This window comes from Ascaphus truei, chromosome 15 (genome assembly GCF_040206685.1).
Source record: "Ascaphus truei isolate aAscTru1 chromosome 15, aAscTru1.hap1, whole genome shotgun sequence".
Lineage (NCBI taxonomy): Eukaryota > Metazoa > Chordata > Amphibia > Anura > Ascaphidae > Ascaphus > Ascaphus truei.
This window is the reverse complement of record NC_134497.1, coordinates 38,920,588-38,937,902: the sequence shown is the minus strand read 5'-3', so window position 1 is coordinate 38,937,902 and position 17,315 is coordinate 38,920,588. Positions and strand designations below refer to the sequence as shown.

General features: G+C 48.1%; 2 protein-coding genes across 6 annotated transcripts in view; one reads left to right on the top strand and one right to left on the bottom strand.

Moving 5' to 3' along the window:
• The window catches only part of LOC142466841 (uncharacterized), a 755,003-nt gene that overhangs the window by 151,564 nt on the left and 586,124 nt on the right, over positions 1 to 17,315 (bottom strand). The gene's annotated exons all lie outside the window — the stretch shown is intronic.
• Positions 1 to 17,315, top strand: part of SAMHD1 (SAM and HD domain containing deoxynucleoside triphosphate triphosphohydrolase 1) — an 88,300-nt gene that overhangs the window by 53,000 nt on the left and 17,985 nt on the right. For all 5 annotated transcript variants that reach the window (XM_075572322.1, XM_075572323.1, XM_075572326.1 and 2 more), the window contains 5 exons: positions 911 to 1,002; positions 5,914 to 6,029; positions 6,812 to 6,951; positions 9,825 to 9,920; positions 11,934 to 12,038. In XM_075572322.1, coding sequence (XP_075428437.1) covers positions 911 to 1,002; positions 5,914 to 6,029; positions 6,812 to 6,951; positions 9,825 to 9,920; positions 11,934 to 12,038 — 549 coding nt within the window. The remainder of the gene's footprint in view (positions 1 to 910; positions 1,003 to 5,913; positions 6,030 to 6,811; positions 6,952 to 9,824; positions 9,921 to 11,933; positions 12,039 to 17,315) is intronic.

Sequence of the window (17,315 nt, the reverse complement as noted above, 5' to 3'; positions counted from 1 at the left end):
TGGCTGCGTGTGTCAGTGGCTGTGTGTGTGTGTGTGTATCAGTGGCTGTGTGTGTGTGTATCAGTGGCTGTGTGTGTCTGTGCAGGCCCTATAGGCCAGAATAGGCGATAAAAATTTTAGTGGGTCACGAAGGAGAAGTTCAAAAATAACCGGGTCACGGAAAAAAAGTTTGGGAAACCCTGGCATAGAGATTGGTTCAGCCGCACAGCTGGTTCCAATGGGGTTGGCTGAGGGGAGTTGGATGTTAGGAGTATGCCAGATAGGTTTCCTTGAAAAGGTGATTTTTCAGGGAGTTTTAAACCTCTAAAGACGGGAAAGGCCAAAGCTATATCCAATGTGACAAAAATACACAGTGAAATACTTATATATTCTGTTGAAAAAGAGTCATTTAGTTAAACCCTTTGGCCAAAGCGTTTAGAAGCCTGCAAGCCACATCAAGACAGGACCAGTGAGCAGGTCCTAACACTACCTGATAACATTCTCATTTGCCTTTATTTTCGAGGGAGAATTACCACATCTGTCCAAACACAGGAACATGAAAAAGGTGTGTGTGCGTGCGTGTGCGTGCGTGTGCGTGCGTGTGCGTGCGTGTGCGTGCGTGTGCGTGCGTGCGTGCGTGTGTGTGCGTGTGTGTGCGTGCGTGCGTGTGCGTGCGTGTGTGTGTGTGTGTGTGTGTGTGTGTGTTGCTGGGCTTTTGAGTGTTTGTTAGTTTTAAACATCTGAAAGCTGGGGGAGCACAGGAATTCCAGAGAGAGAGGGGGCAGCACAGGAGAAGTCTTGTTGGCGGGAGTGGGAGAAGCATAATGAGGCAGGAGGAGAGGCCCATGTCATAGAACGAAGGGGGCGGGGGGGGGCATACTGTTATGTTTACACTGTGTACCTAATACAAATGGGCTTTCTTTCCCCTTAGGAAGTGGGAAATCTGTATGACATGTTCCACACCCGGAACTGTCTGCACCGAAGGGCTTATCAGCACAAAGTGGGCAACATCATTGAAACAATGTAAGTAGCGTTTACCTTTGTGCAGTGTCGGTACGTGCTACACTGTGACATTAGGCCTCGGTCCCGCTGCGCTCGTTGGCGCGGGCGGCAATGTAGCGAGTTCCCCACCAGCAGGGGAATCCTCGCGAGCCGGTCCCGGTCCCCCCTGGCTGCACAGCTGACTACACGCTGTGGCGCGTCAGCCGCTAGGAGACACCAGAGAATGGTGTTTCCTAGCGTTGACGCGTCACGTGTGTGGCTGTGAGCCAATGGGGAGGGGAGGCTTCGGGAGGAGGAGCGGGGAGGAGTGTGGAGTGAAAGCAGGTGAGTGCCTGTCTGTGTGTGTGTCTGAGTGCGTGCGTGCGTGCCTGCGTGCCTGTCTGTGTGTGTATGTGTGTGCCCGAGTGCGTGAGTGCCTGCCTCTGTCTGTGTGTGTGTGTATGAGTGCGTGAGTGCCTGCCTCTGTCTCTGTGTGTGTGTGTGTATGAGTGCGTGAGTGCCTGCCTGCCTGTGTGTGCGCGCGTGTGTGTGTATGAGTGCGTGAGTGCGTGCGTGTGTGTGTGTGTGTGTGCGTGTGTGTGTGTGCGTGTGTGTGTGTGTGTGTGTGTGTGTGTGTGTGTGTGTGTGTGTGTGTGTGTGTGTGTGTATGAGTGCCTGCGTGTGTGTGTTTAAACTTACTTTCCAGCTCCAGCCCGAGTCCGTGGAGGGAGGGGGGGGAGAGTAGCGGGTCCCTCCGCTCAAGCCACGCCCCCCCTCCCTGTCAAACCGCCCACCTCCCGCTCCGGCTCCCGCTCCCTACAGACCGCATATCGCAGTCTGTGTATCTCAGCGCACCGCCTGTCAGCAGTGCGGGTGCGCTGACTCTGGGAGCGGGGCCTTAGCCTTACTCGATGCATCAAATGTAAAGCCACAATCCGCCCATTTTTCTTTTCTTCCCTTACCTGAGCCTTTTTAGCACTCCAGAAATATCTTGTGTTATACGCAGTACTGTACGTTACACTCAAACTAGCGCACACGGAATGAAAGAAATGGGATGTATATTAGCCCTTATTTACTTAACAGTGCTACACCATAACAGACTGACTGGGTATAAGATATCTTCAGGCATAGCACCGTTTGGTAGAAGGGGCCCGTTGTGAATAGCATCACATCGATGTTTCGGTTACTAGAGTCCTGACCGGAACAGAAAAACATGCACTTCCGGTGATAGAAAGTGCCGTGTACTTTCCTCTTCCGCTCAGTGCGGGTGTTTTACTGGTTTCCCTATAATTTGTCTGATTAGAACTGTAACCAGACACTGCGGTTATCCTAAGGACAGGACTCGGTGCTTACACACCGTGTGCTTTGCTCTGTCCCTGGTACGGCATTTATGTTACACTGCGGTTATCCTAAGGACAGGACTCGGTGCTTACACACTGCGCGCTTTGCTCTGTCCCTGGTACGGCATTGATATTACACTGCGGTTATCCTAAGGACAGGACTCGGTGCTTACACTGGCGACACGTTTTATTGAAGTGTGGCCGGTTCCGCAAGCCGGGAGATTTCCCGGTTTGCTAGTGGCATCCCCTCGGCGTGCCGCGCGTCACCGATGCGCGGTCACGCGTCATTGGGTGCCTGCGCCCCCTGCACGCGCGTCCAGGGCTCCCCGAGGGAGCCCTGGTATCCCGCGATGTGGGGGACGGCGGCAGGGGGTTCCGGGGGACCCGGCAGCGGGAGGAAGAAAGCCCCGATCGGAGGGCGCTCCTCCGCTGCTTCGGCGCGCGCCCGGCACCCTCCGGCGCGCGCCAGGTTACTGCTGCGGCCGAGAACGGGCAAATGCTCGAATAAACTCGGCCGCAGCAGTACACACCGCGCGCTTTGCTCTGTCCCTGGTACGGCATTGATATTACACTGCGGTTATCCTAAGGACAGGTCTCTGTGCTTACACACTGCGCGCTTTGCTCTGTCCCTGGTACGGCATTGATATTACACTGCGGTTATCCTAAGGACAGGACTCGGTGCTTACACACCGTGCGCTTTGCTCTGTCCCTGGTACGGCATTGATATTACACTGCGCTTATCCTAAGGACAGGATTCGGTGCTTACACACTGCGCGCTTTGCTCTGTCCCTGGTACGGCATTGATATTACACTGCGGTTATCCTAAGGACAGGTCTCTGTGCTTACACACCGTGCGCTTTGCTCTGTCCCTGGTACGGCATTGATATTACACTGCGGTTATCCTAAGGACAGGACTCGGTGCTTACACACCGTGCGCTTTGCTCTGTCCCTGGTACGGCATTGATATTACACTGCGCTTATCCTAAGGACAGGATTCGGTGCTTACACACCGCGCGCTTTGCTCTGTCCCTGGTACAGCATTGATATTACACTGCGGTTATCCTAAGGACAGGACTCGGTGCTTACACACCGTGCGCTTTGCTCTGTCCCTGGTACGGCATTGATATTACACTGCGCTTATCCTAAGGACAGGATTCGGTGCTTACACACCGCGCGCTTTGCTCTGTCCCTGGTACAGCATTGATATTACACTGCGGTTATCCTAAGGACAGGATTCGGTGCTTACACACCGCGCGCTTTGCTCTGTCCCTGGTACAGCATTGATATTACACTGCGGTTATCCTAAGGACAGGACTCGGTGCTTACACACCGTGTGCTTTGCTCTGTCTCTGGTACAGCATTGATATTACACTGCGGTTATCCTAAGGACAGGACTCGGTGCTTACACACCGTGCGCTTTGCTCTGTCCCTGGTACGGCATTGATATTACACTGCGCTTATCCTAAGGACAGGATTCGGTGCTTACACACTGCGCGCTTTGCTCTGTCCCTGGTACGGCATTGATATTACACTGCGGTTATCCTAAGGACAGGTCTCTGTGCTTACACACCGTGCGCTTTGCTCTGTCCCTGGTACGGCATTGATATTACACTGCGGTTATCCTAAGGACAGGACTCGGTGCTTACACACCGTGCGCTTTGCTCTGTCCCTGGTACGGCATTGATATTACACTGCGCTTATCCTAAGGACAGGATTCGGTGCTTACACACCGCGCGCTTTGCTCTGTCCCTGGTACAGCATTGATATTACACTGCGGTTATCCTAAGGACAGGAATCGGTGCTTACACACCGTGTGCTTTGCTCTGTCTCTGGTACAGCATTGATATTACACTGCGGTTATCCTAAGGACAGGACTCTGTGCTTACACACCGTGTGCTTTGCTCTGTCTCTGGTACAGCATTGATATTACACTGCGGTTATCCTAAGGACAGGATTCGGTGCTTACACACCGCGCGCTTTGCTCTGTCTCTGGTACAGCATTGATATTACACTGCGGTTATCCTAAGGACAGGATTCGGTGCTTACACACCGTGTGCTTTGCTCTGTCTCTGGTACAGCATTGATATTACACTGCAGGCAGAGATTTTGTTACATTCAAAAATACAAATCCTCCAAAATGGTTTTAAAAAACACACATCCCTGTTCTTAGAATATTTAGGCAAGTGTTTTTTTTGTATTTAACACATTGCATAACTAGTATAAATTGGCAGCGGAAACTATTCCTGTTACCGGTCTGTAACTCTTGTTTTATAAACTTCAGAAACATCTCAGTCCTATACGCTAATCCTTCGCTGACTTCAGTGCAATAACCCCCACACGTCCCCTCCGTTCGCTCCTGTCCTACCCCCTGGATGAGCGAACGAAAAGGAGTTATGGTGGGGGCTCCTCTCCTTCGGCTTTGCTCCAAACTGGCTGGCTCTGTCCGACCCGCTTGATGAGGTAGATGAGCGAATACGGTCCTATAATATCCCAACTCATGATGTAGATATCCATATTCTGTCAGCTACATCAGCTGGAAATTTTCTGGGGGGGGGCGTGGGGGTGGCGCTTACAGAGGCCGGGCGCTCTTCCCCACAATATTTAAATAAAATGCCGGGGCAGTGCGGGAGGCCTCTGTATATCTCTTACCTTCTCAAGACAACGCGGGGTCAAATGGCAATGTGACGCCGTCGATGCCAGCGGAAAGGTATGTGGGGGCGCAGATAAAAGTTTGCACACTCCTGATCTGCATGACGCGGGTTGGGCAGTGCCAGACAGTTTGAAGCTGAGCCTGAGGAGAGGAGCCACCCCCGACCCCCCCATATCTCCTCATAAAGGGGGTTGGACAGGTGTGAACGGAGATCCGGCATGGGGGTTATTGCACTGCATCAGTGTGATCAAGTATTAATGCTGCGAGGGTCCCATTCACAAGCATGGACCCCCACACAGTGTTGATCCCCCCAGGCTGCAATCGACACTGTCCCCAACGCTGCTGACTTTTGCTTGTTTGTCCTGTGCCGGGGACAGCAAGTCTGGCTAAATATTACTGTTGCAGGCCTGTTACAAGCGTACATTTACAGCAGAAAGCGAGGGTCTGTTTGTGGGTTGGAAGACATCTCTCTGACCGCAAGTCGCTCCTGTGCACTTGTAAAAAAAAAAAAAAATAACCCCCCGTCAAACTTGTACCTCGTCATCGTTTTATACCATATACCATAAGGGATCAGCACTCCAGAAATGAACGCAAACCCAGAAAAGACAATCGACTCGCGTGTTACTTTTGGTCTCAAAGTTTCTTCTTTAATGTATAAAAAAAAAATCAGCAGGTATACACGAGATGATAAGGCCGTGCTTATAGTGCCAGCGATGGCGACCAAAAGGAACACGCTTGAGTGTCTTCTCTTTTCTTGGTTTTAATATTCTGAGTGGTGATCCAATATGGTATTTTGTATTTTTGTATCCAGCGGCATGAATGCAGGATCCTAGCATCTCCTATATGGGACATATATGTGACCGCTGCTAGCAAGGGCCAGGTGATTGCAAGTTCTTTCAGTTGTATGTTTACCTACCATGCTTGTTACGGCTTATATATGATTGTCTGTTGTATTGTTAACAGGATTACGGATGCCTTCCTCAAAGCTGACCCCCATATAAGAATAGAAGGAGCTGATGGGAATCATTATACGATGTCTACCGCTGTGGACGATATGGTGGCCTACACTAAGCTCACAGGTTAGACGTTTGATACAGATAACACTATTTATGACGGTTACTTAAATCGGCGCTCCTCAACCTTTTGTATCTTATGTCCCATAAACCTTTTTGTTTTTTAAACCCTGTTCCCACCATGATAAAAACTAACACACCCCCCCCCCCCCCACTTTTTCACGGATTGTACTTTTGCATATACATTTTTTATTAAGGCAATTACCACCATCACTTCGCCCCTCTCTCTTTCTCCCTTCTAGTTCTCTCTCTCTCTCTCTCTCTCTCCACTCTCTCTCTCTCTCTCCACTCTCTCTCTCTCTCTTCACTCTCTCTCTCTCTTCACTCTCTCTCTCTCTTCACTCTCTCTCTCTCTCCACTCTCTCTCTCTCTCTCCACTCTCTCTCTCTCTCTTCACTCTCTCTCTCTCTTCACTCTCTCTCTCTTCACTCTCTGTTCCACTCACTCCAACCCCTCACCCCCCCACCCAAAATCTTACCTTGGCGTGAGGCGGTCTCCATGCTGATCAGTTTGTAGTGTGGCCCAGTGGCCTTTCCTTTGGCCGTTTGGTAATTACACTGGATCTCCAGTGAGGAATCTGGTTTAAAATATTTCACTAATCCTTTCCAAACAAAGATGTGATTGTTAGGAGCAGAATTCGGCGTACACTACCGCATTATGCCAGAGAATATTTTGTTGTTACGGCATTTGTGTGGTTGTAACCTTTTTAATTAGGGCAACTGGCACGTGAGAGATTAACGCTGATTTCTGTCGGGACATTCATACGACGTATAACTTGTTCTTTTCAGATAACATTTTTCTGCAGATCCTCTACTCGAGTGATCCAAATTTGTCCGAAGCCAGAGAAATCTTACACAAAGTACAGTGCCGTCAGTTGTACAAATATATAGGACAGACGTTCCCTAATTCCGACGCCCGTATTAAACCGGTAAGGCATCAAATATCTAGTAAGGCAAATGTGCGCCGGTATTTTTTTGTTTGTTTTGTTCCCCAACCAAGGTAACAAACCTAAATTAGGGGAGATAACGCCTCGTTTTAGTAGCTTGCCAATAGAAAAAGTTACTAAACCAGTGTAAATGTCTGGGGCTGTATATCCTCAATGGGATATCACTCCCACTTCCTTCACCACCGCACAAGGCGGCAGGATCCCGACAATGCAATAGCTGATCTAGACATGAGCGATAAATAGAAGAGAAAAGAAGCGCATGCTCCCATGGCGAAATCCAGTGTTTAAAGCAGCAGTCTAAGCTGACGGTTATTTTTATTTTTCCCCCCTTTAATATGTGCATCAATACAATCCACACAACAAGTAATTAGCAAAGATGCCGATCGATCGGCGAAGATTCGGCTTGGGGGCTCACGGTCAGTACAGCAGAAGAGGACCAAAGATGCAAAGTTCTGTGGGGAAGATCGTGACCAGGCAGTCACTAGATACAATTAGGTTCACTGCTATAGAGCGGGCAGGGCTCAAACAGGGGTGTGCCAGGGCCTGTTTCAGAAGAGGAAGGGGATGTGACTTTGTAAATGGTTGCTATAGAAACACAAAATATGTGCTATTTTATAATACATTAAAAATGTCATTCAGAATTGTAGCATTTAAAAAAACCAACAACAAAAAAGTATTTTCTCATAGTACAGAACTGGGATATTTCTTGGTCTGCAGCTTTAATAGCCAGTTGCAGTTTAAGATCTATAATGGATACACTCGCAATATACAAAAGAATCACCGGTTTATCTGTCGGCATAGACACAGGTAGGGGCGTGTTTTGGAGCTCTCCCTTGGTGTGCTCGCTCACTGCGACCTTGGCTCCACCTCCTAAACACGTAACATCTTGCGTTCCGACATCGCTACCCAGCATCTTGCCATTCACTTCCCAACGCATTTCACCGCTACACAACTTTCTCAGGATAAGCATGCAGAGCGGCAGCAAGATAATTGTAGGTATACGTTGCCATGGTTACCCACATATGAGTAACAAAGGTATTAATTGGAAGTCATGGCAACATATAAACAAAACCTAAATGGAATACCTCATACATGGAGGACCTACAGGCATCAATACACTTACTAAAAACCAGATGGGTCCATGAAATAGAAAGATATAATATAAAATAACAAATATGTGAAATAATGTTTCAGAACCATTTATATGTTTTAATTGAAAACACCACTGAATACAAAACACAATATTGAACATTTAGAAATCATAGTTGTTTACAGCTAAATAATCTTTTATTACACGTTTTATCCGGGGACTCGGATCCAGAAGATACTGCGCAAACATTGGCAAATCCCGACTTCTGGCCCTGTGTTTAAATCTTGTATTTCAACATATCCCAAAGTGATTTTTTAAAGGAGCAATACAAGCATTTTCTCTGTAATTATTATTATTATTTTACACGGGGTTGGAGCAGGGGGTCTCCTAAACTAATCCCCATTAATTTCAGCTCCGGGGACCCCCTGCTTCCACAGATACAGACCTCCGAAGGGGGCGCCGGTTTCTCCTACAAGTTTAAAGCTCCCGCGTCACGTGGGCCAATGGGAAGCCGCGCCGGGTCACGTCTTCCTGCTGGACCGCAGGACACGGGAGCGTTGATAAGCGGCAATAACGTGAACCCTGCTAGTCGAGCGGCTACCGGCACCCCCTATGGAGGTCTGTATCTCCAGAGGCAGGGGGCCAACGAAGCTGAAATTACCGGGGCTCTGCACCAGAGACCCCCTGCACCAGAGACCCCCTGCACCAGAGACCCCCTGCACCCCTGCACCAGAGACCCCCTGCACCAGAGACCCCCCGCTTCTATCCTGTGCAATAAAAAACATTGGATTGCCACTTTAAGAAGCAAAAACTATTTAAAATGTTTTAATGGCATCTAGCAGATTAAAAACATTAACTAAGATTAGGGACCATTTAAATTGGTATCCACATATTCCATCTTGTCATTTTAAATGTGGAAAAGAAATATGTAATACGTGTCCATTTAATTCCCATCTCTGGGAGATTGATTCTAAAAGGGCTTTATAAGTTGTAACACCTCATATGTTGTGTATCTAATTACATGCCCCTGTGAGCTGTATCCATGGAAGGACAGCTCCGCGCTGAGCCCTGGCATCCTCTGAGGATGTCTTGAGGGGGCTCACACGAGCGTCCGCAGGCGTGCTGAAGCGTTGGATTTTTCAGCCGACAGGCAAAGCTGTTTTTCAGCGCGCTGTCGGCTGAAAACATCCAATCACAGCACAGCAGCGTCAACCTGTTGACGTCGGTGCGTCGCGGGCTATTGGCCCAGCGACGTCACTGCCCCGCCTCCCGATCGCGCGCGCTGGCTCGCGAGCCTCAGCGCTCCGCACGGCTCACTGCGGCTCCATCCTCTATGGACGCAGCCTTACAAGGAACACAAGAACATTAAAAACTAGGTATATGGAAGAACAAAGGAATATTATTAAGGGACTATTAACACAAGCATTTTTAATCCATAATAAGAATCCTACTCACAAGTTTTGTGGAGAGCGGTTTTCTACTTTATGCGAACAGGAATAACAGTGGATGTTTAATATAGGAACGCTAGATTCAGGTCAGGTATCATATCACCCGATGAATTGGCTGCGACCACCAAAACTTCGTTACCTCTGCAAGAAACAGAAATATTTGAAATGTCTTGCAATCAACTAAATATCTATTTTTATCTAAATTGTGATGGTGATGGACTCCCCGTCTTGTTGTACTGCACAGCATGCTAAAAGCATGACTTCATTTTTGTGTAAAGAACACTGTGTGTATCTCTATATAATCTTTCCTTTTGCAGGATGAATATGATAAGTTACCGGCCGATGTAGCAAATTCCATTCCACAGACGTCCTCTCCTGATATTGAACTTAACCCAGAAGATTTTATAGTGGATGTAAGTATACCGTGTGTTTTTAGTATTGTGATGTTTTACACTGTTTTAGCATGATCAGCGAGTTACAATAATTGAGTGGGAGTTAGTCTTGTACTTGGGCTCTCCTGGCGACACCTTATTTTTTTGTTTCTTTTGACATGTTATAAATAGGATTGAAGCACAGGGAGTCTCTGGAGTTGAACCATGTTAATTTCAGCTCCAGGGACCCCCTGATTCCCGAGATACTTGCCTCGGAAGGGGGTGTCGATAGCAGCCCAAATGGGGCTAGTCTGGGCAATCGAAATGGCAGCTTGAAATGTCACGCGTGCCAATAGGAAGCTGTGATGTCATCCCTTGCGGCTTCCTATTGGCCCACAGACCATTTAATCTTTGCCGAGATACCGGCACCGCAGTCCGAGGTCTGTATGTCAGGAAGCAGGGGGTCTTGGGTGCTGAAATCTGTGCGGTTCAGCTCGGGAGATCCCGGGATTCAAACCTAAGTGTCGCCAGGAGCACTCCTTACAGAAAGTGACGGGCAGTAAGGTATACTCGCATCAGAATATAAAACCGTGCAGTTTTCTGAACAAATGAAAGCGGCTGCAAATTAACCGGGTTCAGTTCCGGGGACCCCCCCTGCTTCCCGAGATACAGACCGAGAAGCAACGGCACGTCCAGGTTATTTAATCCCCCTATCACCCGGGCCAATAGAAAACTACAACGGAGGTGGTCCTGGCTTCATCATGGCTCTTGTGGGAGATTTCGGGAACCGGAGGGATTTCTCCTGGAGACCCCCTGCTACCCACCCATGTAGAAACAAGCTACTTGAGTAACAATTACAACATTTCTGCCTGTGTTTATTGCACTATGTATTGAACATTTGTCCAAACTGCTTAGTCTCGTGGTATTGTCCATTATACCATATGCCGTGAGTCTTCTCTGTGCTAGAGACGATATGGGCTCCAATCATGGGAAAGGGGATTAACTCTTCTCCAGCACATTGTATCGGAGTGATGCAGAACAATAGCGTCAGTGACTTCACAATAATGATAAAATAAGGGTAAAAACGTGTATGAAATATAGAAATTGTGTATACAACATCTAAGTGGAATGCGTTTCCCGTTAATGACATTCCGAGATGTCTTTCGCAAATGTCCAAAATGTACCGGGGGTGCAAATCCTCGCAGGATATATAAAGAGATTCACACCGAATAAGCAAAGAAAGCAAATAATACTTTGTTGATTTGATACTGTGTTTAGTAGACGTTGTCCTCAAAGATGCAAGAGGAAAGCACATAGTGCAAAACCTCTTTTACTATAAAGATATATAAAAAATACAAATTCAAAACTTACATCCATATGTGGGTATCGGGCAGAGAGGACACGCGGCACAGGGAGTCCAAGCGAACACCGGCGGCTGGAACTCGCGTGTTGACTTGGTGGCGTCCTCGGCCTTCTCCAGCTCTGTCCCTCCACTCCCGTCCCACCCAGACCTCAGCGTGGTTTGAAGCGTCGGCGCTGGTGGTCCGTGTTATCCTCCCCCTTGTCCTATCTCATCAAATGCCGCCCTACGCGTTTCACTGCCGATGCAGCTTCCTCAGGGACACCTGATGCTATCGGGAAAAAGTCAACAAAACAGTATTATCTGAGAAAACCTTGGGAATCTGCTACACGTGTGAGGGTATCGGCTGCTTCTCTGTGGAAACTTTCATCTCCGTCTGTCTGTCTGTCTCCTGGGAGGATTTGCACCCTGGTACAATGTATAGTCCTTTTGCCAAGGCCACATGGAAGTGGCCCGGGTCGGTTTATAATTTTGAAGTCTGCACATTTATTTGAAGCCAGTTTATCATTTCAATTATCCCCTTTGCTGTCAGATGGGCCAGCGCAGGCGAGTGCAGTCAGGAGCCAGGGGAAGTGCACTGTTGCCGTTTTCTGACACCAGTGAATCTACGTTAAACGTATCTTTATAATGTTGCATTTTTTCATTAAATAGGTTGCAGATATAAAACCGAAGTGTCTTTGTTTTCGTTACCGCAGGTCATTCATATGGATTATGGAATGAAAGAACTAAACCCAGTCAACAATATGCGCTTCTACTGCAAGTCCGACCCGACAAAGGCAATAAAGATCCAAAAGGATCAGGTAAGTGTTATCAGTATGCGTATGGCCGTCACTCTCTATTAGGCCCGGCCCATAGAGGGGTGGGGAGAGCGCAGGCGCGCTAACGCTGAGGCTCGCCTGCTTCAGTCAGCGCGATTGCACGGACTTGCAGGTGAGCCAGCGTGCGCGAAGGGAGCCGGGGGGGGGAGGTGGTTGGAGGCGGGGCAGTGACGTCGCTGTGCCAATCGCCCGCGACGCACTGACGTGAATGTCATGGCGCCGACGTCACGGTGCCGTGACGTTGACGCTGCTGAAGGCTGATTGGATGTTTTCAGCCGACAGCGCGCTGAAAAAAAGCTTGGCGCTCGGCTGAAAACTCCAAAGCCTGAGCACGCCTGCGGACGCTCGCGTGAGCCCCCTCTCAAGGCATCCTCATTGAGGATGCAGGGGCTCAGCGCTGAGCGTCCGCACGCCTCAGCGCTGCTTGTCCTTCTATGGACGCAGCCTTACTAGGGGAGAACATCTCTCCAGCGCTCCCCTCCGCGTGTCACTTTTACACATCAACATCCGGTTAGTCGTGGTCTATTTTTTTAGTTTGTTTTTTTCCCCCATATTGCTTTTCTAAGGAAAAAAAACAAAAAAAAAAATCTATAAGGGAATTTTTCTCTCTGAATACTGTCGCTGTACTGATCCAGGTTTAATCGTTCGCATTGCAATCTGTACAGGCAAGAAGAGAACTGTTCAACTTCAACAGGTGTGAAAGCTCAATTCTGTATGTCATGGTCAGTGAGCGGTAAATGAAGGGTTAATAAGGTATCTGTTACTATTATTCGTGCCCAGTCCTTCTCTTTACCTACCCATATTTATATATTTTTGTTTATAAAAATGCTTTACCAGGAGATCATACATTGAGAGTTACCGCTCGTTTTCACGTTTGTTCTATTCATAGAGTTGTGATGGTTACAAATACATGGGTACATTAGGTGAACAGGGTTAGACATTGCATTACATTAAGAGAACAGGGTTATACTGTGCATTATATATAGACATTGCATTACATTAAGAGAACAGGGTTATACATTAAATATGAAGACATTGCATGAACAGTTAAAGATGATACATATTATAGACGTATGTAGCAGTTACAGACAGATTAACATGTGAGACAACTTTAGTTTTGAAAGAATTTAAACTGGTGGTGGATGTGAGAGTCTCCGGTAGATTGTTTCAGTTTTGGGGTGCACGGAAGGAGAAGGAGGAACGACCGGATACTTTGTTGAGTCTTGGGACCATGAACAGTCTCTTGGAGTCTGATCTCAGGTGATAGGTGCTGCATGTGGTAGGGGTGAGGAGCTTGTTCAGGTAGCTGGGTAGCTTGCCCAGAAAGTATTTGAGGGTGAGACAGGAAAGGTGAACTTTGCGCCTAGACTCTAGTGATCACCAATCTAGTTCTTTGAGCATTTCGCAGTGATGTGTGTTGTAGTTGCTTTGGAGAACAAAACGACAAATTGAATTGTAGGGGGTGTCAAGTTTGCTAAGGTGGGTTTGGGGTGCTGAGCCGTATACTATGTCCCTATAGTTCAGCGGAGCTCTCCCCCCGGGTGGGGGCGGAAAATTTGTCTTTGGGGGGAAGGGGGGCGCAGATGGTTGAGGGGTCCCACGCTTTCCCCCCAGGCATTTAATGTAATGCCGGGGGATCGCGTGAGGCCCCTGCAACAAGGAAACTTACCATGGTTCAGATGCATCTTCACGGCAACGCAGCGTCATGTGCCGTCACGCGACCCCGCAGCGTCATTTCACACATCTGGAAGGTAGGAGAGGGGGCGTGAGACCGGGGAGGCCTGGCAGGGGGGCGCAGCTTAAAAAGTTTGCACTCCCCTGCTATAGGCTATAATTTACTTTAGCATCTGCTGTGCGATACGCTTTCTGACCAGCAGACGTAGGGAGGATTTGTTTTTATAAAGTACACCTAGTTTGGTGTAGGTTTTGGATGTCAGGGTATCAATGTGCAACCCAAATGTTAAATGGGATTGAAATCATATGCCCAAATATTTGAAACTAATAACAGGGGCTAGGATGGTATTAGAGTTGGTTCTGATCTGGTGCTTATTCATTGGTAGTTGTAGAAATGTAGCCTTGGTCCCAAATACCATTGTTACAGTTTGTTTTGGGAAATCCAATTTTCAAATCTCAAAAAGTCAGATTTGAAGCACGTGTCCCAAGGTCGGAGAGGCGAGGGCTGTGTGCATATAAGATTGTTCATCTGCATACGTGTATTGAGGCTTCCTTACAAGCTGTAGGAAGATTATTGATGACCACTGAGAAGAGTAGGGGCCCCAGAACAGAGCCTTGTGGGACACGGCAGGTGATATAAAGAGGGTTGGAGTTAGAGCCTGAGACACAAGTTGGGATCTACCTGATAGGTAGGACTGAAACCAGTTTAGAGCATGCTTCCCTATTCCAGAGCTCTGGAGTTTGTTAAGCAGAATAGCATGATCAACTGTGTCAAAAGCCTTTGCAAAATCTAGGAATATTGCACCAGTGAGTTGTCCCCGTTCCATTCCACACTGGATTTCATTGCAAACTTTTAGCAGGGTAGTTACGGTGGAGTGTTTGGGGCGAAAGCCAGATTGGAATTGGCTAGGGAAATTTGTCTTGTTATAGTAATCGCTTTTGGGAGTGGACACATTTTCCCATGACTGGATTGTATTGGGAGAAGGGAGATTGGCCTGTAGTTTGACACTGTTTTTGTCCCCACTTTTGAAGATTGGGAAAACTCTGGCAGCTTTCCAGGTCTTGGGGACAGGCAGACAGGATAGAGTTGATTAGAGAGGCAAGCGGTTTGGCAATGGCGGGGGCACCAAGTCAATGGCCACGTCGCGTTTGATTGCGCGCGCACGAGGGCTGCACGAGGAATTGCATGGTGGCAATGTGAACATGTATAGTGTGCACGTGAGCATTCGACAGAGCAGCTTGAGTAGACAGATATAGTGATGGCCTAGTCACGTGAGCGGTTCGCCAAATGAGGGCAAACCAGCTCCGTGACGTCACGGCCACGCCCCACGAAATGCTCCCAACACGCCAGGAACCGCCCCAGCTACATCGTGTGATGTCACGGCACTCAAGCTCAATCACAGTGAACGTGGCCTGTGGAACTTAGATTGCCATAAGTCAGGTCCACATTGACTGCTCAGTTTTAATTTGAGGAGCACTTGTGTAATCTCCTCTTCGGATACTGGGAGAAATTGAAAATTGTGGGCAATGTTGGGAGGGGGTGGGGCTATATGTGTACTCCCAGGAGGAGGTTCAAGTTCATAGTTCGGGTTGCGTTTAGCTAATAAGTTAGTAGCACACCCCACAAAGTAATCACCGAATGCATTTACAATGTCAGTGGGATTTGTCAGAGTAATATCCTCAATGATATTACTTGGCTGTTGATGATAAGGAATATATTGGTGATAACCTTCCAGAATTTAGCTGGTTGGATGTATTCTGATTAAGATTGTCAGCGTAATATTGTGCTCTTGCGTGTCTTGTTTGCCTTGCGCACATATTCCGCAGGCATCTGTGGTTAAGATCCTAGGTAGTGCCAGTTACTTTGTAGCTTTTCCAGAAGGAATCCCTGAGATGGTAGAGCGCTATAAGGTCGTTTGTCACCCACGGAAGGTGGGCCCTCCGAACACTTATTCTGCGTAGTGGAACATGTGTATCGCCGAGTTTTACGAACTCTGATTGGAAATAGTCGAGTGCGGAACCGTGGTCAGGAATTAAGTCAATGAGGTCACAGTAAATAGACTTCAGGTAAGTAGCAGGCTCATTATCACAAAGGTAGATGACTTTGCATGAAGCTGTGGTAAGCCCAGTTAGTGTATGCATTTGTGTAGACAGATGTGTGCCTTTTATTTGCCACTGAAAGTGTGCTGCATTTGGCACTATTAGGGTCAGTTAAGCCAGCGGTGTGCAAAGTGGGGGCGCGTTTTTTGGGGGGGGAAAGGGGCACTGGCGGTTGCAGAGGCCAGGCGATCTTCCCCGAAGCATTTAAATGAAATGATGGGGGATCGTGTGAGGCCTCTGCAACTCACTTACCGGGATTCAGAAGAGTGGCTTAGACGCGGTGTCATGTGGAGTGACGTCACACGTCCATCTCCATGGCCACGGGGGTAATTTCACGCCGCCAAACAAGGTAAGGGGGTGCGTGAGCGAGGGGGAGCAGGCAACCAGGGGGGCGCAGCTCCAAATGTTTGCGCTCCCCTGAGTTAAGGGATTGCAGAGGGATTTGGGAGATGGGATAGGCAGTTGTGTGCAGACAAGTGTTGGGAGAAGCTGCAGTAAATAAAGTGTTTATGGGGGGTTAATTGTGCAGGCTAACAAGCATGGGTTACGTGTAGTCAGATAAGCCCACTATTTGTTGCCTTGTGTAGACAAATTTGCAGAAAGATCCACTCTCCAGGCCAACTCTAGTCCAACTACAGTCTATCTATATATTCACTTAAAGATTCTCACTTTAAGATGCACACAATTAAGTTACAATACTGAAACCCTTGAATGCTTTCAAATGCATACATCTAAACCAGCGGTGCGCAAACTGGGGGGCGCGATCCCCAGGGGGGTGGCGTGAGACTGCCTGCGGGGGGGGGGGGGGCGGGTTTATTTATCATGTCTAACATCAATGACTGTATATATGGTAATAGGATTTTATGTTCAGTGGACACTTTTTACTATGCATATGCTTATTATTTAAGGCTTCTTTTTTTGTGTGGTGTGGCACATGTCCTGCGTGTATTATACAGGGTGTGTGAGGGTGTATTATACAGGGTGTGTGGTGTGGCACATCTCCTGCGTGTATTGTACAGGGTGTGTGGGGTGGCACAGCTCCTGCTTGTATTATACAGGGTTTATTATACAGGGTGTGTGGTGTGGCACATGTCCTGCGTGTATTATACAGGGTGTGTGAGGGTGTATTATACAGGGTGTGTGGTGTGGCACATCTCCTGCGTGTATTATACAGGGTGTGTGGTGTTGCACATCTCCTGTGTGTATTATACAGGGTGCGAGGATGTATTATACAGGGTGTGTGAGGGTGTATTATACAGGGTATGTGGGGTGGCACAGCTCCTGCGTGTATTATACAGGGAGTGTGACGGTGTATTATACAGGGAGTGTGAGGGTGTATTATACAGGGTGTGTGATGTTGCACATCTCCTGTGTGTATTATACAGGGTGCGAGGGTGTATTATACAGGGTGTGTGAGGGTGTATTATACAGGGTATGTGGGGTGGCACAGCTCCTGCGTGTATTATACAGGGAGTGTGAGGGTGT